General features: G+C 46.7%; 1 protein-coding gene across 1 annotated transcript in view; it reads left to right on the forward strand.

The window, feature by feature from the left end:
- LOC142256917 (uncharacterized) overlaps window positions 1-25491 on the forward strand; it is an 88161-nt gene that overhangs the window by 3935 nt on the left and 58735 nt on the right. Inside the window, exons 2-3 of the mRNA XM_075328904.1 lie at window positions 2341-2434; window positions 15613-15766. Of these exons, the coding sequence (XP_075185019.1) occupies window positions 2341-2434; window positions 15613-15766 (248 nt within the window). The remainder of the gene's footprint in view (window positions 1-2340; window positions 2435-15612; window positions 15767-25491) is intronic.

The following is a 25491-nucleotide window of genomic DNA, read 5'->3' on the forward strand; positions in this document are numbered from 1 at the left end:
TCAATCCATCGACTTATTCTGAAGAAAAAAAAACACATGGTACAAAAACACACATCAAAACACACCTCGTTTTTTGGTGCGTTTTCCTCCCAGAAGGTACAGGAAATTTCTGCAACCAAATACTCAGTGTGCACACATACATTATAAGGGTATCCCCTTTTTTTTCCAAATAGGTTTTGAAAAACGTCTATAGGAGTAACTACAAGAGCGCAATATGCCCATGTAACATGCATCCATATTATAGCAGATACCACTAGTGAAATCGGGGGATATATACATGTATAATATATATTTTAGAGCGCTTTTTGTGTTTTTACTTTTAGGCTTTGTTCACACATTGCATTTTTGCAAGTTTTTTTCATTTAGTTTTATGCAAATTAAAAGCTGCTTTGATTCTTACAGCATCGGCAAACCCCAGAGATTCCAGAAATCTCATGCACAATTGCTTTTTTCCTGACTGAAATGGAAAACTGCTGCTTTTTTTGAAAGAAACAGTGTGTCGATTCTTTCAGTGTTTTTGCTGCTTTTTTCACCATTGAACGCAATGAGGAAATGCAAAAATGCTGCTGTTTTTTTCTGCTTTTGGGTTGAATAAAACGACCTTGATTTAAGCATGTACTGTAGACAAATATGTGCACACGTTGCTTTTTCATGCTTTTTTTCCTTGCAGATCTTAATCAATACTTCAAGGAAAAACACATCCCAGCAAAGTCTGAGGCTACTTTCACACTTGCGTTCAGCGGAGTCCGTCACTATGGAGAATAGCGCAGTCCGTTAACGCACTGCGCTATTCTCCATAGACTTGTATGGATGACGCACTGTAACGCAAGTGTCAGCGTTGCATCCGCTGGACGACGCAGCGTCGTTATTTTGACACTGCGCCAGGCGGGAGGAACGCAGCATGTAACGTTTTTTTGAGCAGCGCAATCCGTTGGATTTCACTGTGCATGCTCTCTGGCTCCCTGCACCCGTAACCAAGGTAAATATCGGGTATCCAAGCAAAGTGCTTTGCCGATATTTACCCTCGCTACGTGTGCAGGGAGCCCGACACTTCCCCGCTTGGCTCCGCCCCCTCCCGCACTCCACTCCGCATGTATGTACATACACATACATACATACATACATACATACACGCACACTCACCTGTCCTCAGCGCCAAGGCCCCGCTCGGCTCCACCCACTCCTCACTCCGCCCCCCGCACACATTCTCGGCGGCCGAGTGATCAGCTGATCACCCGGCGGCCGGCTACTTGGAGCGATCAGCTGATCGTTCACAATAGTCTGCCGCCGGTAAACTGTAAAAAAAAAAACCAAACTGATTCCGTTGTTTTGCAGCATCCGTTGTGCCACTATATGCAACACATCCGTTGCATCTGTCACACAACGCAATGCAACGGAAGCCGTCCAACGCAAGTGTGAAACTAGCCTTAGAATCCTGAAATGCTGTGCGCACGTTGCTTCTTTTTTTCCTTGCAGCTTTTGTCACTACTTTCTGTTTTTTTTTTTTTTTTTTCCTGTGTTTTCCCTATGTCAATAGATAAAAAAAGCATGAAAAAAGCATAACACCTTGTGCCTACAGGACTATTTTCATTCTTTTTCCTTTGCTTTTTTATGATCTGTTTTTATTGAAATTTTTTCATCAAAATATGATTACATAAAGAAAGCAACAAAGTTCCTTTTGCTTTTTTAATAAATAAAAAGCAAGGAAAAATCATCACAAAGTCTGAGAATCCTGACTGGCTGTACACCCGTTGCCTCTTTTTTTTTTTTTCCTTGCTTTTTTTTTTTTTTGTTGCTGAAAAAAGAAGCAGCGTGTCAATTGTTTCTGCTTTTTTTTTTTTTTTTTTTTTTCCTATCGCAATAGATAAGAAACATGAAAAGATGCAAAGAAAAGCACAAAAAAGCAGCGTGTGTGTGTATGTATGTATGTATGTATGTATGTGTATATTTTTATTTTTTTTTTATTTCTTTATTTTTGCCTAGTTTATTTATCTTTTGTACACACTTTTGTAGCGCCCAAGAACAGAAGAAAGCTTGATGATCCTGATCTTTGCCCTCCCAGCGTATACAGATCACTAATCATCCGGTGACTATTAGTAGTGATATCATACAGAGGATTGATGGGGGGACAAAGATCATAAGTGGTTTTTTTTTTTTTTTTTATCGCTGTCTTTTATAATATTATGTAATTTGGAACATGATTAAGGGACTTTTATAAACAGTCTAAAATATTACTGCAAATGACGACGCTCACATTTGGGGAATAACATTATCTGTAAATGGAGCCGCACTATAAAGTACAGGAGAAATAATACAATGTGACTTGTTTCTTTTCCGCAGGCCCATCATCCCGCAGAACAGCGATGCCGGCGACCTGCCCGTGCCCAACCTGCAGCCTCGGCACCAGGAGCTCATTCCTACCCCATTTGGTCCTGTGAGTAAAAGCTCCAGAAACTTAAAATTGGCCAATATTCTTTTGAAGAATATTTTACAAAGCAGATTTTGGAGCAGATTTCATGCTGAAAATTTGCCAAATTTCTGCAACTGAATGTGCATAGAGCAGAAGTGAGAATCTGCTCCATTCTCACTGGGTATTTTATATAATATATTTATTCACTCATAAATTAACTCCACAGCGCTTTACATACATTGGCATCACTGCCCCATTGGAACTCACAATCTAAATTCCCTATCAGTATGTTTTTGGTGTGGGAGGAAACCCGAACAATCACGGGGAGAACATACAAACTCCTTGCAGATGTCATCCTTGGGGGGATTTGAATTAAAGACCCCAGCACTGCAAGTCTGCAGTGCTGACCACTGAGCCACCCCAAGACTGCAGTGCTGACCACTGAGCCACCCCAAGACTGCAGTGCTGACCACTGAGCCACCCCAAGACTGCAGTGCTGACCACTGAGCCACCCCAAGACTGCAGTGCTGACCACTGAGCCACCGTGCTTGTTCAACAGCATGTTTTCTGCAATATTCTGGGGGAAAAAAAAACTGTTCCATCAGTGTCCCCGTTATAGGATGCACGATCTGCAGGTATTTGATAGAAATGGAGAGATGCACGATACCTGCTGATCATGCACATGTCCTTGTGAGTGGCATAATTATTTTAGAGCCAGGTTTTTTTTTTTGTTTTTTTTTTTACTCACTGGATAAATGTGCCATGTGATCATTTTCCGTCTTGTGGTGGATGGTGGATGTAGGGAAAATATTGCTTGTTTTTTTGTATTATTATTATTATTATTATTATTATTATTATTATTATTATTATTATTATTATTATTATTATTTTGGTTGACCCCCCTCTTGTCCAGCATATCTTTTTGCTTAATTGCTCTCCTGTCTGTTTTGTGCTGGTGGTGATCCCTATAAGGGAGAGCACCTCTCCTAAATACTTTTAAGTGGGCGTAAGGAAAATGTATCGGCCATGCTACATCGGCGGTTTCCTCCGCACCAAAGTCATCATGTAAGTCTGGAACAGGAACGCACCTTCCTCATACTCTCACCACAACATTGTGTAATGTGTGATTGCACGCCGCCACCCTTTACTGGAAATATTAAACGCCCCCATCCCATGATCACTTGTCCACCAAAGTGTACAGTAGGCACAAATTATCCCAGTGAGTATCGTGCTGTCCTATTCAGCCATTAGGCCGCTTTCACATGGCGTCTTCTCCCCCGTTCAGTGGTCCTACTGGGGCTTACGTCCAAACCCCCCCGCAAAATGGGATTTTGATGTATCCTTCAAGAGACTCATTGATTATGATGGATCAGACGGAGTCGCCGTCGTCGTGCACCATGTTCGGAGGCGGACACCTAAATACAGTTTACTCCATCTGGGTGTCCACCTCCAGTAGACTTATATGCCCGAAAATGGTGCACAACAGAGGACATGGACCATTATAGTAAATGGCCCCACCAGCACATACATTCGAGTCCAGTTTTGCGGGGCGTTCGTTTGTAAGCCCCGTCGAGACAAAAGCACCCTTAGATGTAAGGTAAAATGTTCTTCAGCCTTCCCGTTTTATAGTAATAACACTTAAAACCCGTCTCCTCAATCCGGAGACACTAGGTCCTAGACGCAGCGTCATTCCTCTTGCAGAGACGCCAGTGTTTTCCGTAAGAGAGCGCAGCGTCCATGCCCACAATCTGGATTCTGGGCGCTGACTACTTTCGCTATCTTCTCCCTGATGAGAAACACTTACATCTCCACAAGTATAAATTGACACTGCAACTCGGAAGGCCGCCCCAGATAAAAGAAGCACAGTGTGCATGGGATTTCTTTAAATCTCATCCACTGTGCTTTTACTGTACAATGCAGCATTTTGGAAACAGAGGGAAAACGGCGAGTCCAAAATGCTGCAAACACTGATGGTGTGCAACGTACCCTAAGGCTATGTGCACACTGAGCGTTTTTCGCTGCATTTTTGCACATTTTTTCGGGTGCATTTTTGGGCTCAAAACTGCATGACTTTGCTTCCCCCAGCAAAGTCTGACTTTTCATTTTTGCTGTTCGCACACAACTTTTTTTTTTTTTTTTTTTAGCTGCGATTTTGAGCTAAAAAAAATGGACATGTCAATTCTTTCCTGCGTTTTACTGCGTTTTTCACCCATGCAATGCAGTGATCTAAAACGCACCGAAACGTGGTAACAACGCATTAGTTTTTACCGGTGCATTTTTGCCGCAAGTGCGTTTTTGCGGCCAAAAACGCAGCATAAAAAAACGGCTGTGTGCGCACATAGTCTTACAAGTGATTGGCAGCAGCAGTGATGAGTTGGCCACCTTTACAGCTAGTGATTGGGTGCAGCGGTTACTTGCTCGTTCGTCCGAATCAGGGACTCGCTCTTGTCTGTCCCATGGTTTATAGTTGCTGCCTATTACCAGGATCACATCTTCTTTCCATTTTGCCTGTCCTCCTCACTCCTGACATTCTGCACTGTGCAATAGTCAATACAATGCAGATTATACACAAGGCAAAAAGTTCACATCTAATCTGTAAAGCTCAGTGTATGTGTGTGTGTCCGCTAAAGGAATCCGCACCGTCGCATTTACAATCACGAAATTTTGCACAGACGCCTCATGTGACTCAGGGAATGTCATAGACTGTTTTGACGGGAAAGTTTAACCCCGCGCTTTAGTTACACTCCAAAATCCTGCCTCCATTAAACTGAATGGAGGTGGGGGCTACAGGCTATTAATAGCAACGGTCAGTGGTTGCTATAGGAACAAAATAAACTGTTAGTAGAAGAAGCTTATGTGTGAGGTAATAAGATGTCAGTGGGGAGACGGATAGAGAGAGACAGATGGGCAAAGAGACAGACAGGCAGTTACTATCCCGGGCAACGCCTGGGTGCTACAGCTATTTTTTTTTATAAAACCCAATTGCAAAAATGATTTTTAGCCAAATATACATTTATTTAAAGGGAAAAAATGGTGTTTACATCCTGCAGGGCTTGTTCAGTCTTTGCCGGTCTGCTGAGGGCTGATAGCCGGTAATGAGCTTTCCTGCGAACGCTTTGCTGTTCTAAATGGGCCACAACCCTTCATCTGTTCCATTCATTTAGGATCAACTGAAAACCAAAGACCGATCCTGTCGGTGAAATAGCAGCTTTTTCCGAGAGGGAGAAGTTATCAGCCGCGTTGGTATTTGTCGTCTGAGGACGTGACGAGGCAGTTCTTGGAAATAACATTTCCTCATTTTTTACTTGTTGTTGTAAAGAGAACAATTCCTGTAATGTATATTATCTATTATAAACCTAAAACTAACAACTCCCCGACACTGTACCTGGTACATAGCTATGCTAAGAGCCTAAATATACAGCAGGTGAAATAAGTATTGAACACGTCACCAATTTTCTAACTATATGTAGTTTGCCAGTGCCGTATACTGAAAACCAGCCCCGCACCATGATGTTCCCACCTCCACACTCCACTGTTGTTTTTGGGGTGACTTGCCTTTTGGCCTCCAAACATGGTGTGTATTATGACCTCCAAAGAGTTCAGTTTGGTCTCAGCCGACCGGACTATATTCTTCCAGTATTTCACAGGCTTGTCTAACCTTTGAGTAAGCTTTAAATGCTTTTTGTTTAGCAATGGAGCCTTGTGTGGTGAGAGTGCATACAGGCCATAGGGGTGTGTGGGGGGGTGTGCATTAGTTCTTTTCTTTGAAACAATTGTACCTGCTGATTCCAGTTCTTTCTGTAGCTCTACACAGGCGGGTCTTGGCTTTTGGACGACTCTGATAATTCTTTACATTCCTCTGTCTGAGATCTTCCTGGGTGCTCCTGTTCTTGGCCAGCTTATGGTGAAATTTGTTCATTTCACTTCCAGATTATGGCCCCAACAGTGCTCACTGGAACGTTCAGTAGTTTAGAAATTCTGCAACCAATGCCATCTGTATCTTTTGCAACAATAAGGTTGTGAGGGTTTTGAGACAGCTCACTTGTTTTACTAATCATGAGTTGTTTCTTGTGTGACACCTTGGTAATGAGACACTTCTTATAGGCTATCAGATGAACCAGCTGCTGCTATTTTTCACCAAGTGGGCAGGATTGCTTTTTAACCTATCCGCGACCTTAGATGTACTGGGTACGTCCTACTTGTCTGGTGCTTCCTGACCTTGGACGTACCCAGTACGTCCTGGTGATCACAGGGACACAGGAGCTGTGCCTCAGCCATAGCCATCAGGGACTCGGCTTATCTGACAGCTCCCACAGCCAGGGATGGTCCCTGCGCCGTCCCTGGCTGTTTTAATCTTCTAAATGTCGCGATCAATATCTATCGCCCCATTAAGGAATTGGGAGAGGGATTGTGCTTCCTTTCCCCTCCGATCAGTGTCCCCGCGATGTGATTGTGAGGTCTCAATGGTTGAAATGGTGACCTGAAGTTATCATGATGACCTCCGGGTCACCAAGATATGGAAAGCATCTGGGATCATGCCAGGAGCATGATCCCAGATGCTTCGGTCAGTGCAGCACTGATAGTATAATGTATTGCAGTGCTGGTGCATTGCAATACGAGTATTATACCTGAGAGCAGTGCAATAAAAAGTAATGTCCCAAATAGGGACTAAATAAAAAAAAAAAAAAATCAGAAATAAAGAACAAAATAATAATAAAATTCCAATAATGTATATTTTATATAAAAAAAAAAAGTACACATTTGGTATCGCCACATCCGTAACAACCTGATTTACTGTCACACTAGTGAACACCATAATGTAAAAGTCTTTTTATCATACAGCTAACAATAAAAGTGGAGTAAAACGTTATATAATTAAGAATGGGACTGTTGAAAACCTCATCTTGTCCCACAAAAAAAATCTGCTATACAGCTCCATCAGCGAAAAAATAAAAAAAAGCTATAGCTTTCAGAATAGAACAATGCAAAAACTATTTTTTTTTCTCTATAAAATGTTTTTTATGGTGCAAAAGCAACAAAAAAAATATATATGGGGTATCTCTGTTATTGTACCCACCTGAAGAATATAAGCTGTCTTATCACTGTAAAAGCGATTAAATAGAAAGTGATCAAAAATATTATGTTGCCCAAAATGGTACCAATAAAAACTCAAACTCTTCCTGTAAAAAACAAGCCCTCACGTGACTGTAGTCAGAAAAATAAAAAACTATAGCCTTCAAAATTTGCTGATACAAAAAAACCTTTATTTTGTAAAATAGCATTTTTACTCTGATAGTAGCCAAACATAAAAAATATATAAATCTGGTATCACTGTGTTCGTACTGACCTGAGGAATAAAGCCGCCTAATCATCTATACCGCAAGGTGAACGGCGTAAGAAAATAAATATATAAAGCCAATTCTTAACCTGATGTTGATTTGTTCATTCTGCCTCCCAAAGATAGCAGAACGGCACAGCTCACATTTATCCTGCGCTCTACACTGAGTACTTACACCTGGAATTACGTGTAAATGTCTGAAAAACGTGTTTCAAACAAAATTCCCAACTGAAAGTGACTTTACTGAGGCAGAGGGAGTCGCATTGACCTCACGTCTGGCCTGTGGTCCGGCGGTGTCCATCTTTTGTGCATGTCTAAAGATGCATAAAAAGTGCGGTCATCATCAGTTTTTGATAAGACGGACACCACTGAACAGAGGCCAAATGGAGTGGAGTAACTGGTGCCTCATTAGCGAGTGGGGGTTTTGCCTGAATCATGTATTTTGGAGATGTAGATGGAAACCCCGATGTAAGTGCTCAGCATAGAGCACAGGATAAATGTGTACTGATCCAAAATGTTCTGTACCCAAATCGCCACAAAATCGCATTCAGCACAACCCACAAAAACACAAGTCCCCACTCAGGTCTGTCATCTGTTAATGGAAATATAGCGGGCTTCCATGTTACTGGTAGCACAAAGGCTCTGGAAAACCGCTATGGCTCCCCTCAAAATGAAATCTGCACTCCATAATTAAAATGCCCCCTCCATTCTGAGCCGTACATTGCATTGTTATAGTGAAGAGAGCCTGCTTAATTGACGGGGTGAAGGTTTCCAGAGGCATGAGCTGGGTACAATGTACGGGCACTACAATGCAATGAGCACTACAAGGGCTTATTTGCAATTTTTAATTCTGCAACTTTTGCTATGTTTGACTTCATGGGTGTTATCCAGAAACTAATCGTTACTACACCCAACTACGGCCAAACACTACTGTAGTCACGTATGGGGTATTGCGTAACACATTATGGGGCTTTTTTTTTTTACTTTTTCCCCTTGTGATGGTTGAAAATCTGGGGTTAAACAATATTTTAGTGGTAAAAATGTAATTATTTTTTCTTCATTGCCCAATAGTATACAATTTTGTGACATATCTGTAGAGTCAATCTGCTCACTGCGCACCTGGTGAAGTCCTTGAAGGCTCAAGTTTCCAAAATGGGGTCACTTGTGGGGGGGGGATCCACTGTATAGGCACATCAGGGGCTCTCCAAACACAACATGGTGTCCGAAACCTGCAGTGCGCCCAAACAGTAGCTTTCCACCATACATGGGGTGTCTGTGTACTTAGGAGAAATTGCACAACAAATTCTAAGGTGCATTTTTTTTTCTCGTTACTCTTGTGAAAATGCAAAATTTGGGGCTAAAGGATCATGTCTGTGGTAAAAAGTAAACTTTTCATTTTTTTTTTTTTTTCCATCCACATTGCTTTAGTGGGCGTGCTAACGAATACACAGCGTCAGAGGATGATGTCACTCACCTCTCCGCTGCCATCGCTGCCCGACACTAGATTTCGGCTCAGTGCGCATGACCCTGGAGTTTGGGTCATGCACACTACTATGAAGCCGGGTGTACGCGTCCCGGCATCAAACTGAAGTAGTGCGCATGATTGAAAGTCCAGGGTCATGCGCACTGAGCCAAAATCCAGCAACAATGACAGCGGAGAGGTGAGTGAGATCATCCTGTGACGCTGCACATCCATTAGCGTGTTAGCACGCCCGTAGGGACATACTAACATGCTAAGGGGGCCAACTAGCCAAGGGAACTAAGGTCCAGGGGACTAGTCCCCTCGCTCATTAGCATATCATAAGAGATCTTTAGAAATACTTTTTCTATATATCTCTTTATCTATTCTACTAGATACAGGGACTGTTAGGCAGGGATTAGTAATATACACCCAGAACTGCTCGTGGTCCTGGGTGCATATTGGACCTGACAGGTTCCCTTTAACCCCTTAACGACACATGACGTACTGGGTACGTCATGGATCGTGTCACTATCATCACCGTGGGCAGGCCGCGGCGATCTGCACACATAGCTGATTTCAAACAGCTGACATGTGTGCCTGCAAGTTACGAGTGGAATCGCTTTCCACCCACAACTTTTAACCCCTTACATCTCGCTGCCAAAATCTGGCAGCGAGATGTATATGCGCGCGGCCATTACTTTTTTTACTTACCGCCGCCCCCATCGGAAGTCATGTGTGTGATCACATGACTTCCGGTGGTTGCCATGGTAGCACAGGTTCATGTGATGACATCTGTAGCTAACATGAGTCATTTTCTCTGTGTCTGCATAGTGCCAGCACTGAGAGTAAGGCCTGTTTCACACGTCAGTGATTCTGGTACGTTTTAGGCCCCTTTCACACGTCAGTGATTCTGGTACGTTTGTGCTTTTTTTTTAAACGTACCAGAATCACTGACATACGCAGACCCATTATAATGAATGGGTCTGCTCACACGTCAGTGATTTTTCACTGCATGTGTCTACGTGCGGCGTACCCGCGTGTGCGTGATTGCCGCACGGAGACATGTCTATTTTTTTCTGGCATCACTGATGTCCCACGGACCACGCAGTGGTGTGATCCGTGAAACACGTGCCAGAAAAAAACGTGCTTTTACAATAAAAATCATTTTTACTCACCCGGCGTCCAGCGATGTCCTCTGCAGCCCGTTCTCCCTGCTGCTTCTGAGCCGGCTCATTACTGTCGTGCATATTCATGATGCACGACACAGACGACCTGGAAGCAGCTGCTGCAGGGGTCAGCGCCGGCCGGATACTGCACCGCGGGAGCGATCAGCACCATGGAGAGCGGGAGCGGGCGCAGGTGAGTTAATCTGTAAGTGCAATCACGGAGAACGGAGCCCGGATTGCACTTAGACAACCCACGTGTGCCGTGATTCACGTCACACGGAGGGACATGTGCGTGTTTTACACGCCAGTGAAAAACGTCTGTGTTTTTCACTGACGTGTGAAACGGGCCTTAAGCAGCATATCTGCAGATCTCAGCTCTGTAGCTGTGATCAGCAGATATAGCAGAGTGTTTATCCATATAGCCCCCTAAGGGAACTAGTAAAATTAAAAAAAATCTTTAAAAAATAAAAAAACCTAAAAGTTCAAATCACCCCATTGAAAATTAAAGGATTAAAGAAATAAAAAATATACACATATTTGATATCGCCGTGGTCAGAAATGCCCGACCTATCAAAAAAGGAAATTAATTAATCTGATCGGTAAACGGCGTAGCGGCAAAAAAATTCCAAACGCCCAAACTACGTTTTTTGGTTGCCTCAAGTTTTGCGCAAAATGCAATAACAGGCGATCAAAACGTAGCATCTGCGCAAAAATGGTTCCATTAAAAACGGCAGCTCAAGACTCAAAAAATAAGCAGTCACTGAGCCATAGATCCCGAAAAAAGAGAATGCTGCGGGTTTTGGAAAATGGCGCAAAACTAATACCACTTTTTTTTTTTTTTTTTTTTTTACACTTGTGAATTTTTTTAACCCCTTATATACAAGTAAACCTATACATGTTTGGTGTCTACAAACTCGCACAGACTTGAGGCATCACACCCACACATTAGTTTTACCATATAGTGAACACGGTGAATAAAATATCCCAAAAACTATTGTGCGATCACACTTTTTTTTTTTTGCCACACTTGGAATTTTTTTGCCCTCATATGGCAAGATTGAGAGAAAAATAAAAAAAGTTACGGCTCTCTGAAGAAGGAGCAAAAAAAACTGAAACCGCCCGGGGCTGAAGGGGTTAATGCAATAGGCTGAGCTGATGATGCGTCATATTGTTCTCAATGAATTACACAATTTAGCGCAAGCTCAAGTCCTTGAAGAGAAGTAATAAGTATATATAAATATATATATATATAATATATATTAGTATTTAAGGCCCTCCTTTTCTTACAATGTGTGTGCATAATAGTCAGAACAAAGAATATGTGAGAATATATGGGAAATCCTGAACTGGCAATAAAAATCAAAAATGGTAATATTGCTCTTTGATTTACTCTGCCTTCAAGAAAAAATAAATTATAGAGTTACCGTATTTTTCGCTTTATGAGGCGCACCCCAAATTTAGAGATAAAAAAGGTAAACAAATAAAAATGGGGTCCGTCTTATATTCAGGTGTTGTCTTACCTGAGGGGGGCAGCAGTGGTGGTTAAGCGGGGTCACGGGAGGCAGAGGTTGTGCTGGCAGGTGCGGCGGGTCAGTGGTGGCGGGGTCCGTGGTATGCAGGTGCGGCGGGGTCCATGGTGGTGACGGCAGCGGCGGGTAAGTGGTGCAGCAAGCCGGTGTGGTGAGTGTCCCAGTGTCTGCGGCGCATGCGCAGATGGAGCTCTCATCCAAGGGCTCCATCTGCGCACGCTCCCGGCGCCATCATTTGAAACTGGGACTGCGGACACACTGTAACACAGGGCGACCTGCTGCACAGCCAGGAGGCTGCCCGCCCATCCGCACGGAGGCACCCGGCTGCCGCCCGCACACAGGCACCCGGCTGCCGCCCGCACACAGGCACCCGGCTGCCGCCCGCACACAGGCACCCGGCTGCCGCCCGCACACAGGCACCCGGCTGCCGCCCGCACACAGGCACCCGGCTGCCGCCCGCACACAGGCACCCGGCTGCCGCCCGCACACAGGCACCCGACTGCCCCCCCGCAAAGGCACCCGGCTGCCGCCCGCACACAGGCACCCAACTGCCCCCCGCACGCAGCTACAGGTACCCGGCTGCCACTCGCACGCAGCCACAGGCACCCGGCCGCCCGATCGCCGCACAGACAGGACCCCCAGGTGAAGCTATATTCGGATTTTAAGACTCACCCCTCATTTTCCTCCCAAAAATTTGGGAGGAAAATGAGGGGTGCGTCTTATAATCCGAAAAATACGGTATATAGTCCCCCAAAAGATACCAATGAATAACTACAGGTCAACCTGCAAGCAAAAATCTCTACGGCTTTTCCTAAACTCCCCCCCCCCCCCCCCCCATCCCCCCTCCCCTCCCCCATTTCCCACCTTAAAAAAATGAAATAAACTAATGACTGAATTGCCTTTTTTTTTCCACCATTTGACAGCTCTGGGAGTTATTTTACCATTTTTTTCAGTACATTTAGTGGTAACATAAATAGTCATTTAAACCAGTGTACATAAAACAATGCTGACGGAAATATAAAGTTATGGCTCTTGGAAGACTGGGGAGAAAGAAAAATTAAAAGTGCACAAATCTAACACTGTAGTGATATGGAAAATAAGGGGGAAAAAAAATTACCAAAGTATGTTTAGCAAAAAAAAAAACCAAAAAAAAACCAGATTTTCTCATGACCTGTAATTACAATATTCTACCACTCGAGGGCTCTATTTAATCACCAACTTTTTTAAAGTGGAGAAGAACCTTACAAAGTGACACTACAATGATACGTTTTATTCTCAGTAGAGTGGGAAGTGACTGACCTTGTATATGCGGATTAGCACTCACTGATTGTCGTCACCACTAGAATCACAACGTTTATGACATCCTAGAAGTCATTATTTCTTTTTATGGGGTTTTTTTGTAGGAGGAGAGGCAATTTTTTTACTTCTGTCCATAGAAATACACCATTCACTACGCATGATCATACTTCTGCCTTCAAGAAATTGTGTTTTCAGCTTTCTGTGCAAGTTTCACTACTGCTATACACTGACCTGCAATGACGTCAGCTCTAAAATACTTAAGGGCTTACCTTAAACTAAGGAATAGATTCGTGGTTCCTCCGCTGCCGAATGATTGACAGGAGAGAGACCAATGTGCTTCCACGTCGTCCGACTTAATACAATGTTCATACACAAATGCATCCTACCATTGTTGTGCCAGGGGAGCACATCCTTGTGTATTCACAACGTCGCTACCTGGATAAGACCCTATTGTGTGGTTTCCTTGAAACAGTAACTTTTCTTATACACTTTAGCCCCTTGAGCTGACAAGTAGCACTTGTCCACCGAAGGAGCTGCAGCTGCAAGGCATTATCCGGATCCGTGCAGCTCAGGACAGTGAAGTCTATGAGCGGAGTAAGCGTACTCCGATTCCTGGCAATCGGTGAATGGCAGCTCCGTCTACAACGGTGATGGCTACGCGTCACTCTGATTCAGGTGTCCACATCTGAAGCAACAGCAGGAAGCAGTGGCCACATGACTGCAAAGGGTTACTTGATCCACACGCTCATAGAAAAGTGATTGTTAGGACGTGTGAAACGTATGGGTCAAATAATAACGGAAACCCCTCTAAAGTATTTAAGGAGACGGTCTCCACCATAGAACTATGTACTTTTAGTAAATCGCGTTTTGAGGGTGACTGGATACATTTTAACCCTAGAACGCATACCTGGGGCCTCGCAGGCCTGCTAGGTCATTTGTTTTCTATGGTAGATTGAATTGCTTGCGCGTTCTTGGGTTAATGAAGACCTGTCAAATGAGTTGATAGTATCCCTGTGCATCCCTGTGCATCCCTGTGCATCCCTCTGCATCCCTCTGCATCCCTCTGCATCCCTCTGCATCCCTCTGCATCCCTGTGCATCCCTGTGCATCCCTCTGCATCCCTCTGCATCTCTCTGCATCCCTCTGCATCCCTGTGCATCCCTGTGCATCCCTGTGCATCTCTCTGCATCTCTCTGCATCTCTCTGCATCTCTCTGCATCTCTCTGCATCTCTCTGCATCTCTCTGCATCCCTCTGCATCTCTCTGCATCCCTCTGCATCCCTGTGCATCCCTGTGCATCCCTCTGCATCTCTCAGTATCCCCTCGGCATCTCTCAGTATCCCCTCGGCATCCCTCTCTATATCTTGTTCCCCTGAGTTCTGGGGTTTTTTTTAATTTTTTTTTTAATTTCCTCCATACAGTTCCAATGACATGGACCTTTTTGTTTAGTGCTAATTGTTATGGCCTTTGCCAGAGGGATGGTGCTTGCAGGATCCTCGGGGGCATGTCTTTAGGCCGCACTGCATTATTACCCTGTGAGCACCACCCCCTTGGTAAAAACCATAACAATTATCACTCAATAAAAAAAGCCCATATATCTGAAATCACAGGGCAAATTTAAGAAAATAAAAAAAATGTAGTACTCTGGATCAGTGGGAATTAAATAAAAGCATAAAGTGCCAACATTTGACCTGGTTATAAAGCCCCTGTAAATTAACTTGTGTATTGGCAGACTCCCTTATTGTGTACAATTTCTATGCCAATGGGTAACTTATATATACAAGCGGTACATCTTTTTCTTCTTTAGATGGTGGGTACATCCTCAGCGGCTCAGGTGCTGAAATTAGACTTTACTGTTTGTGCGCCTGTGCTGCCTGCTCGCAGCGCCTGAATAGTAGAGGGTACTCCTTCCATCCTCCTTGCTTAGCCATGGACTTTACTGTTTGTGTGCCTGTGCTGCCTGCTCGCAGCGCCTGTGCAGTAGAGGGTGCTCCTTCCATCCTCCTTGCTTAGCTATGGACTTTACTGTTTGTGTGCCTGTGCTGCCTGCTCGCAGCGCCTGTGCAGTAGAGGGTGCTCCTTCCATCCTCCTTGCTTAGCTATGGACTTTACTGTTTGTGTGCCTGTGCTGCCTGCTCGCAGCGCCTGAATAGTAGAGGGTACTCCTTCCATCCTCCTTGCTTAGCTATGGACTTTACTGTTTGTGTGCCTGTGCTGCCTGCTCGCAGCGCCTGTGCAGTAGAGGGTGCTCCTTCCATCCTCCTTGCTTAGCTATGGACTTTACTGTTTTTAATGAATTACCTGTAGGAACAAGCAGCGGGGTTCATGTGCGTGCAGAATGTCTTTTGCACATAGTGAGGAAATGTGTAAGCCTGAGCTGACATTTCATTTGCATTGTGTTTTCATAGATCAAGCCCTGGGCAGAGCTTCCATGGCCGATAAAGACCTACTTCTGCCTGGCCATCGTCTCTCTCCTGTGCGTTCTTGGTCTGACCATCTACACCCTGGTGCAGCAGAGTAATGAGGACTCCACCGTGTCTCTGATACAGCTCATAGGAGTTGGTAAGTGTACAAGTAGCAGTGCCCGGAGCCGAGGAGCGTCCACTATAATGATAGTTGTTCTAAATGTAAAGACATTACAGTGCACATACTCATTTTGAGAGACGAATTTCTTAGAGATTGTCCACTACTTTAACATTGGTGGTCTATCCTTAGGCTAGGTCATCAATGTCTAATCTGCCAGGGGCTGACACCCGGCACGCCCATCGATCAGCTTTTCTTGGTGGCTGGAAAGGCTCCGGTTCGGAGCTGTCCCGTCTTGTGATAGCGGACGGGTACTGCACATCTGCCTCCTATTGGTTTGAATGGTAGGCGAATGTGCGGTACCCGGCCACCGCCGCTATGAGAAGAGCCACTCTGGAGCTGAGCATCGCAGTCAACAGTATGAAAATGAAGCTCAGCCTGTAATTGTATTTACAGGAGTGCCAGTATGGCAGACATATGGCTACTCAGCCAGCAGCGAATCAGCTCCCCATTGTTATTATAGGGGAGGTCGAGAGGCGCCTGAATGGACGCCTGGGCAGGGTTGCTCAACCTAAATGCTGCGGGCAGAGATTGACAGCAGCATATAAGTGGTTAATAGCTGATGCTGGTTGTATAACACAGCCGGCGTCTGCTGGTTATGGTGTAGGTTCAGCTCCAGAGCCTGTTGCATAGACCTGCACGCAACGTGACAAATTAAGTCGGTAGGTGGTTGCAAAATAGTATAAAAGGCAAGTGGTGGTAATTGTATTAATACCACGGAACTGGACTAATTTTTGATCTGCTGGTAACTACTATATTTTTTTGGATTCTAAAGCTCAATTTTCCTCCCAAAACTTTTGGGGGAATATAAGGGATGCGTCTTAAAAATCCGAATGTAGCTTACTGTGGGGAGGTGGTGAAGAGTGGCCAAAGAAGGCAGTGGTATGCCACCGGTGGGGCTCGGCTCTGTGCGCCAAGCAGTGAGTCACGGGCCATTTTGAAGATGTCGGTGGTGAGGATTTTTTCAAATAATGGTGGCCAGAGTCAGCGCATGTGCAGATGGAGCGCTCGGCTCAAGCTCTCATCGGCTCATGCACCGACTCGAGCCGCCATTATTTGAAGAAATCCTCACCGCCGACATCTTCAGAATGGTCGGTGCCTTACCGCCCGCCACACAGAGCAGCCCCACAGCGCCGAGCGGAGCAGCCCCGCGGCGCTGTGCACCACCGGCAGTTAGTATCTGGGCCCCCCTTTGTACCATTCACAGCATTGCCGTACTCCAGTACCACCCCTGCCTCCACTGATCCCCGCTCTGCTGCCGGCCCCCCTCCCTGGTAAGACACCACTGGATTATAATGAGGACCCCGTATTTATTTTTTTTCCTCCAAATTTGGAGTGCCTCTTATAAAACGAAAAATACGGTAATTGCCCTAGAAATCGACTTCTTTCCTGCTTTTGGATGGTCTGCTGAACATGAGACGGAGTGGCCCGGCTTGGCTCCTGAACTCTGTAACGGCACAGTACCCCATCCATTAACCTGACCGGCAGCGGCACACCTTGACGGATCTCATTAAATGGTGTTCTCTTCTGTAAAATGTGCTTGAATTAACAGAGGCTCCCGATACAGAAGCAAACACCTAAGATCCGAACATATCAGAGACCATCTACTTTAATGAGTCGTTAATATCACATTTATGTAACTGTAGGAAAGCGCAATGCATTGTCCTATACTCTGGGGCGCTGCAAAAAGAGTCCACGATCACACAAAAGCAATCATTTTTGCAAAAAAAAGCCCTCCGGATGATTGTAACCTATTAATAGAGCTAAGCGAGTAAACAGGAGCGTGTGCACGGTTGTTTTGCTCTTGCCGTCGCCCTGCCTGCCGCCCACAGGACATTTCCTCATTGATTAGCGCAACATCGGAATCCTCAAACTGCCTTGTTTGTGCTCGAAACCAAAAATCTTTGCTAATCTTTTATTGCCTATGAATAATGATTCCTCTTCAATTAATTTCGATATGTTGCTTCACCATTTTTGGGAGGGGCGTCATAAAGTCCCGGGGCAAAGAAATATCGAGAATCCCGACACTAAAATATCAACAGCAGGTCAAACGGGTTATCATGGATTTTTTTCTTTATAAGCCTTGGGTAACGTCACATGGCCTAAATAATTCAAGGGAGAGATTCATGAATCTTGTGTTATTTATCACAATTGATTATATCATGTGAAGGTAAAGCAGAAACTGTATGTAACCAGAATGTAGAAGGGGGATCATTTGTATCTGGAAAGCAATGATCGAGAATGGTAAAGAGGTTTTAGGTTTACATAGGTTATTCACCACTTAGCAAGGTATTATCTATGAAACTGGGAACTTCCTAATCACTGGGGGTCTAACAGCTGTTAGCCCACCAATCCAGACAATAGCACTGAAAGTTATGCTCTTGATTATTTCCGGCCATCCCATGGAAAATGAAGGGAGCAAGGGTGCCCATGTTCGAGTTCCGCTACATCCAGACAAGGCTAAAGATAGGGGGAATCTTCCAATCTTGGCACTTAGGCTGGGGCCACACAAGCGTATGGCATCCGAAGCGATATGCTAATGATCATGGCTCCCACTGTGCTAAAAGTGTAAGCATGTCATGCCACTGTGATCCGATCTTGCTATCGGATCACAGCTGCGGAGGAGAGGGAGGGACTAATCAAAACCCATCTCCTCCATTGCTAGCTGATGCGATTATCACACTGCACTCCGGTGTCATCCAAGTGCAGTGTGATGTTTCACTCGCACCCATAGACTTGTATGGGTGCGAGCGAAAACAAATCTGATTCCACCTGCAGCATGCTGCGACTGTTTTCTCGGTCCGATTAGGGCTGAGAAAATAATCACAGATGGGAACAGCCCCACAGATTATATATATATATATACATATATATATATATATATATATATATATATATATATATATATATATATATATATATATATATATATATATATATATATATATATATATATATATACACATACACACACACGCCTTCTGATTCAAAGAGTTTTCTTTCTTTTCATGACTCTGAAAGCTGTAGATTCACATTGAAGGCATCAAAACTATGAATGAAAACATGTGGAATGAAATGCTTAACAAAAAAGTGTGAAACAACTGAAAATATGTCTTATATTTTAGATTTTTCAAAGTCGCCACCTTTTGCTTTGATTACTGCTTTGCACACTCTTGGCATTCTCTTGAGGAGCTTAAAGAGGTAGTCACCGGAAATTGTTTTCCAACAGTCTTGAAGGAGGTCCCAGAGATGCTTAGCACTTGTTGGCCCCTTTTGCCTTCACTCTGCGGTCCAGCTCACCCCAAACCGTCTCGATTGGGTTCAGGTCTGGTGACTGTGGAGGCCAGGTCATCTGGCGTAGCACCCAATCACTCTCCTTCTTAGTCAAATAGCCCTTACACAGCCTGGAGATGTGTTTGGGGTCATTGTCCTGTTGAAAAATAAATGATGGTCCAACTAAACGCAAACCGGATGGAATAGCACGCCGCTGCAAGATGCTGTGGTAGCCATGCTGGTTCTGTATGCCTTCAATTTTGAATAAATCCCCAACAGTGTCACCAGCAAAGCCCCCCCACACCATCACACCTCCTCCTCCATGCTTCACGGTGGAAACCAGGCATGTAGAGTCCATCCATTCACCTTTTCTACAAAGACACGGTGGTTGGATCCAAAGATCTCAAATTTGGACTCATCAGACCAAAGCACAGATTTCCACTGGTCTAATGTCCATTCCTTGTGTTCTTTAGCCCAAACAAGTCTCTTCTGCTTGTTGCCTGTCCTTAGCAGTGGTTTCCTAGCAGCTATTTTACCATGAAGGCTGCTGCACAAAGTCTCCTCCTAACAGTTGTTCTAGAGATGAGAAGGTGTGTCCAAACTTTTGGTCTGTACTGTGTGTATATATAGATATATAGATAGATGTATGTATGTATGTATGTATGTATGTATGTATAACAAAATGAAGAAGGATCCAGCAAGGCAGAATGACTCCAAAGGGCGGCTGCGTCCGCCGAAATGCGTAGTTCATACTGCATATACCTTGCACTTAATAACTTGTCAAGAGCTCTGGAATTTTTTATTTCTTTTTCGCTCCATTGGGAGACCCAGACAATTGGGTGTATAGCTTCTGCCTCCGGAGGCCACACAAAGTATTACACTTAAAAGTGTAAAGCCCCTCCCCTTCTGCCTATACACCCCCCGTGCATCACGGGCTCCTCAGTTTTTATGCTTTGTGCGAAGGAGGCTGACATCCACGCATAGCTCCACATCTTGGTCAGCAGCAGCTGCTGACTAGGTCGGATGGAAGAAAAGAGGGCCCATATTAGGGCCCCCAGCATGCTCCCTTCTCACCCCACTCTGAGTCGGCGGTGTTGTTAAGGTTGAGGTACCCATTGCGGGTACATAGGCAGGAGCCACCATGCTGTTTTCCTTCCCCATCCCTTAAGGGGCTCTGGGCGAAGTGGGATCCTAATCTGTCTCCAGGCACATGAGACCGTGCTCCCTCCGCAGCCCCTGGGGAATCTGCTGACAGGAGCCGAGTATCGACAGGGACATGGCCCTGCTACTGTGAGGTACTCTGTGTCCCCGTGGGGACCGCGCATAGAGCGCTGGTGCCCATTTACACTGCAGCACTGCTGGGTGTGTTAGTGCGCCGGGGACTACCGCGCTGGCCGCGCTGTGAGGTACTCTGTGTCCCCGTGGGAACCGCTCATGGAGCGCTGGTGCCCATTTACACTGCAGCACTGCTGGGTGTGTTTGTGCGCCGGGGACTACCGCGCCGACCGCGCTTATATGCCGGCCGCGCTTATTACTTTAGTCCCCGGCTTCTGCGGCCTAGTATCGCATATTCCCGCCCCCAGGCCTGCCAGTCAGGGGAAGGGCGGGACACTGCACAGGACGTTAGTGCTGAGGGTTGGAGCATACTTTGTATCCTCCTCCCCCCTCATACAGCACAGTGGGGCTCCAGATTCCCGCACTTTTCTAGGGCACGCCCACGGCCCCCCCCTCTCCACAGAACGCCGGCAGCCATTCCTGTCAGCACTTCTAACGCTGGAGAGGAGAGACACAGGCTCTGGGAGGCCCATGCAGGGATTCTGGTGATCACACAACCGCTTGAGCGGTCGGTAAGCAGCACCTGCGGTGCTGGCCCCACTAAGTGCAGAAGTGTACATATATATATATATGCTTATATGCTATACATTTACACTGTACTGTCGCACTGTTGATTTTTGGCTATATACCCTCCTGGATTGTACTCAGAGGAGACAACAGCATGTCGTCCGCAAATAGCAAGGGTGCCAAAGCACAGGCTTACTTTGCAACCTGTACCTCATGTGCGGCTATACTACCGGCAGGCTCCACGGACCCTCATTGTGTGCAATGCTCGGCCCCTGTGGCACTTACTCAGCCGGAGCCTCTGCCACTGGTGGCCCAGGTGAATCCACCTGCTACCACTGTCCAGGTGACAGGGACGGAGTTTGCAGTATTTGCTGACAAACTGTCTGAGACTATGGATAAATGGTCTGCTAGGATACTAGAAGCCTTACAGTCCAGACCGGTGACTCAGGTCCCGGGCACTGTTCAATCATTGACCCCAGGCCCCCCTCAATTGGAGCTGCAAAGTGCTCCTGCGGTGACCCATGGGTCCCAAGGTGAGGTCTCTGACATGGACCGCAGTCCCAGGCCGCCTAAGCGGTCTCGCTGGGAAATTCCCTCGACTTCATCACACGGCTCAGGGTCTCAGCAGGAGGACTCTCCAGATGAGGAAGCGGAGGTAGCAGATCAGGATTCTGATCCTGAGACCGCGCTCAACCTGGATACACCTGATGGTGACGCCATAGTGAATGACCTTATAGCAACCATCAATCAGGTGTTGGATATTTCTCCACCAGCTCCTACAATTGAGGAGTCAGCTTCTCAGCAGGAGAAATTCCGTTTCAGGTCTCCCAAGCGTCCATTGAGTATGTTTCTGGATCACTCTGACTTCAGAGAGGCAGTCCAGAAACACCGAGCTTGTCCAGATAAGCGTTTTTCCAAGCGCCTTAAGGATACACGTTATCCCTTCCCCCCTGACGTTGTCAAGGGCTGGGCTCAGTGTCCTAAGGTGGATCCTCCTGTCTCCAGACTGGCGGCTAGATCCATAGTTGCAGTGGAAGATGGGGCTTCACTCAAAGATGCCACTGACAGACAGATGGAACTATGGTTGAAATCCATCTATGAAGCTATCGGCGCGTCTTTTGCTCCCGCATTCGCAGCCGTATGGGCACTCCAAGCTATCTCAGCTTGTCATGCGCAGATTAATGCAGTCACACGTTCATCTGCCCCGCAAGTGGTGTCCTTAACCTCTCAGGCGTCGGCATTTGCGTCCTACGCCATTAATGCTGTCCTGGACTCTACGAGCCGTACGGCGGTAGCATCCGCCAATTCGGTGGCAGTCCGCAGGGCCATGTGGCTACGTGAATGGAAGGCAGACTCTGCTTCCAAAAAGTTCCTGACCGGGTTGCCATTTTCTGGCGACCGCCTGTTTGGTGAGCGATTGGATGAAATCATTAAACAATCCAAGGGAAAGGACTCATCCTTACCCCAGTCCAAACCAAACAGACCTCAACCACGGAAGGTACAATCCAGGTTTCGGTCCTTTCGGCCCGCGGGCAGGTCTCAGTTCTCCTCGTCCAAAAGGCCTCAAAAGGATCAGAGGAACTCCGATTCATGGCGGTCCAAGTCACGTCCTAAAAAGACCGCCGGAGGAACCGCTCCCAAGGCGGCCTCCTCATGACTTTCGGCCTCCTCACTCCGCATCCTCGGTCGGTGGCAGGCTTTCCCGCTTTTGCGACGCCTGGCTGCCACAGGTAAAAGACCGATGGGTGAGAGACATTCTATCCCACGGTTACAGGATAGAGCTCAGCTCTCGTCCTCCGACCCGATTTTTCAGAACATCTCCGCCCCCCGAGAGAGCCGATGCTCTTCTTCAGGCGGTGTGCACTCTGAAGGCGGAAGGGGTGGTGATCCCTGTGCCTCTTCAGCAACAGGGTCACGGTTTTTACTCCAACTTGTTTGTGGTACCAAAAAAGGACGGATCCTTCCGTCCTGTTCTGGACCTAAAACTGCTCAACAAACACGTAAAAACCAGGCGGTTCCGGATGGAATCGCTCCGCTCCGTCATCGCCTCAATGTCCCAGGGAGATTTCCTAGCATCAATCGACATCAAAGATGCTTATCTCCACGTACCAATTGCACCAGAGCATCAGCGCTTCCTGCGTTTCGCCGTAGGAGACGAACACCTTCAGTTCGTGGCGCTGCCTTTCGGCCTGGCGACAGCCCCACGGGTCTTCACCAAGGTCATGGCAGCAGTGGTAGCAGTCCTACACTCTCAGGGACACTCGGTGATCCCTTACTTAGACGATCTGCTTGTCAAGGCACCCACTCAAGTGGCATGCCAACACAGCCTGAACATTGCTCTGGAGACTCTCCAGAGTTTCGGGTGGATCATCAACTTTCCAAAGTCAAATCTGACACCGGCCCAATCTCTGACATATCTTGGCATGGAGTTTCATACTCTTCCAGCGATAGTGAAGCTTCCGCTGGACAAACAGCGTTCACTACAGACAGGGGTGCAATCTCTCCTTCAAGGCCAGTCACACCCCCTGAGGCGCCTCATGCACTTCCTAGGGAAGATGGTAGCAGCAATGGAGGCAGTTCCTTTTGCGCAGTTTCATCTGCGTCCTCTTCAATGGGACATTCTCCGAAAATGGGACAGGAAGTCGACGTCCCTCGACAGGAACGTCTCCCTTTCACGGGCAGCCAAGGCTTCCCTTCAGTGGTGGCTTCTCCCCACTTCTCTGTCGAGGGGGAAATCCTTCCTTCCCCCATCATGGGCTGTGGTCACGACGGACGCAAGCCTGTCAGGGTGGGGAGCGGTTTTTCTCCACCACAGGGCTCAGGGAACCTGGACTCCGACAGAGTCCTCCCTTCAGATCAATGTTCTGGAGATCAGAGCAGTGTATCTTGCCCTAAAGGCGTTCCAGCCGTGGCTGGAAGGCCAGCAGATCCGAATTCAGTCGGACAACTCCACAGCGGTGGCATACATCAACCACCAAGGGGGAACACGCAGTCGGCAAGCCTTCCAGGAAGTCCGGCGGATTCTGATGTGGGTGGAAGCCACGGCCTCCACCATATCCGCAGTTCACATCCCGGGCGTAGAAAACTGGGAAGCAGATTTTCTCAGTCGCCAGGGCATGGACGCAGGGGAATGGTCCCTTCACCCGGACGTGTTTCAAGAGATCTGTTGCCGCTGGAGGAGGCCGGACGTCGACCTAATGGCGTCACGGCACAACAACAAGGTCCCAACTTTCATGGCACGATCTCAAGATCACAGAGCTCTGGCGGCAGACGCCTTAGTTCAGGATTGGTCGCAGTTTCAGCTCCCTTATGTGTTTCCTCCTCTGGCACTGTTGCCCAGAGTGTTACGCAAGATCAGGTCCGACTGTCGCCGCGCCATCCTCGTCGCTCCAGACTGGCCAAGGAGGTCGTGGTACCCAGATCTGTGGCATCTCACGGTGTTTCAACCGTGGCCACTACCAGACCGACCAGACTTGCTGTCTCAAGGGCCGTTTTTCCATCTGAATTCTGCGGCCCTCAACCTGACTGTGTGGCCATTGAGTCCTGGATCCTAGCGTCTTCAGGGTTATCTCAAGAGGTCATTGCCACTATGAGACAGGCTAGGAAACCAACGTCCGCCAAGATCTACCACAGGACGTGGAGGATATTCCTATCTTGGTGCTCTGATCAAGGTTTTTCTCCCTGGCCATTTGCCTTGCCCACTTTTCTTTCCTTCCTTCAATCAGGATTGGAAAAAGGGTTGTCGCTCGGCTCTCTTAAGGGACAAGTCTCAGCGCTCTCTGTGTTTTTTCAGAAGCGCCTGGCCAGACTTCCACAGGTACGCACGTTCCTGCAGGGGGTTTGTCACATATTCCCTCCTTACAAGCGGCCGTTAGAACCCTGGGATCTGAACAGAGTACTGATGGCTCTTCAGAAACCACCTTTCGAGCCAATGAAGGATATTTCTCTTTCACGCCTTTCACAGAAAGTGGTTTTTCTAGTAGCAGTCACATCACTTCGGAGAGTGTCTGAGCTAGCAGCGCTGTCATGCAAAGCCCCTTTCCTGGTGTTTCACCAGGACAAGGTGGTTCTACGTCCGGTTCCGGAATTTCTACCTAAGGTGGTATCCCCCTTTCATCTCAATCAGGATATCTCCTTACCCTCTTTTTGTCCTCATCCAGTTCACCAGTGTGAAAAGGATCTGCACTTGTTAGATCTGGTGAGGGCACTCAGACTCTACATTTCTCGTACGGCGCCCCTGCGCCGTTCGGATGCACTCTTTGTCCTTGTCGCTGGCCAGCGTAAAGGGTCACAGGCTTCGAAATCAACCCTAGCTCGGTGGATCAAGGAACCAATTCTCGAAGCTTACCGATCTTCTGGGCTTCCGGTTCCCTCAGGGCTGAAAGCCCATTCTACCAGAGCCGTGGGTGCGTCCTGGGCTTTGCGGCACCAGGCTACGGCTCAGCAGGTGTGTCAGGCGGCTACCTGGTCGAGCCTGCACACTTTCACGAAACACTATCAGGTGCATACCTATGCTTCGGCGGATGCCAGCCTAGGTAGGCAAGTCCTTCAGGCGGCGGTTGCCCACCTGTAGGAAAGGGCCGTGGTAC

The sequence above is a fragment of the Anomaloglossus baeobatrachus genome, chromosome 11, assembly GCF_048569485.1.
Source record: "Anomaloglossus baeobatrachus isolate aAnoBae1 chromosome 11, aAnoBae1.hap1, whole genome shotgun sequence".
Taxonomy (NCBI): Eukaryota; Metazoa; Chordata; class Amphibia; order Anura; family Aromobatidae; genus Anomaloglossus; species Anomaloglossus baeobatrachus.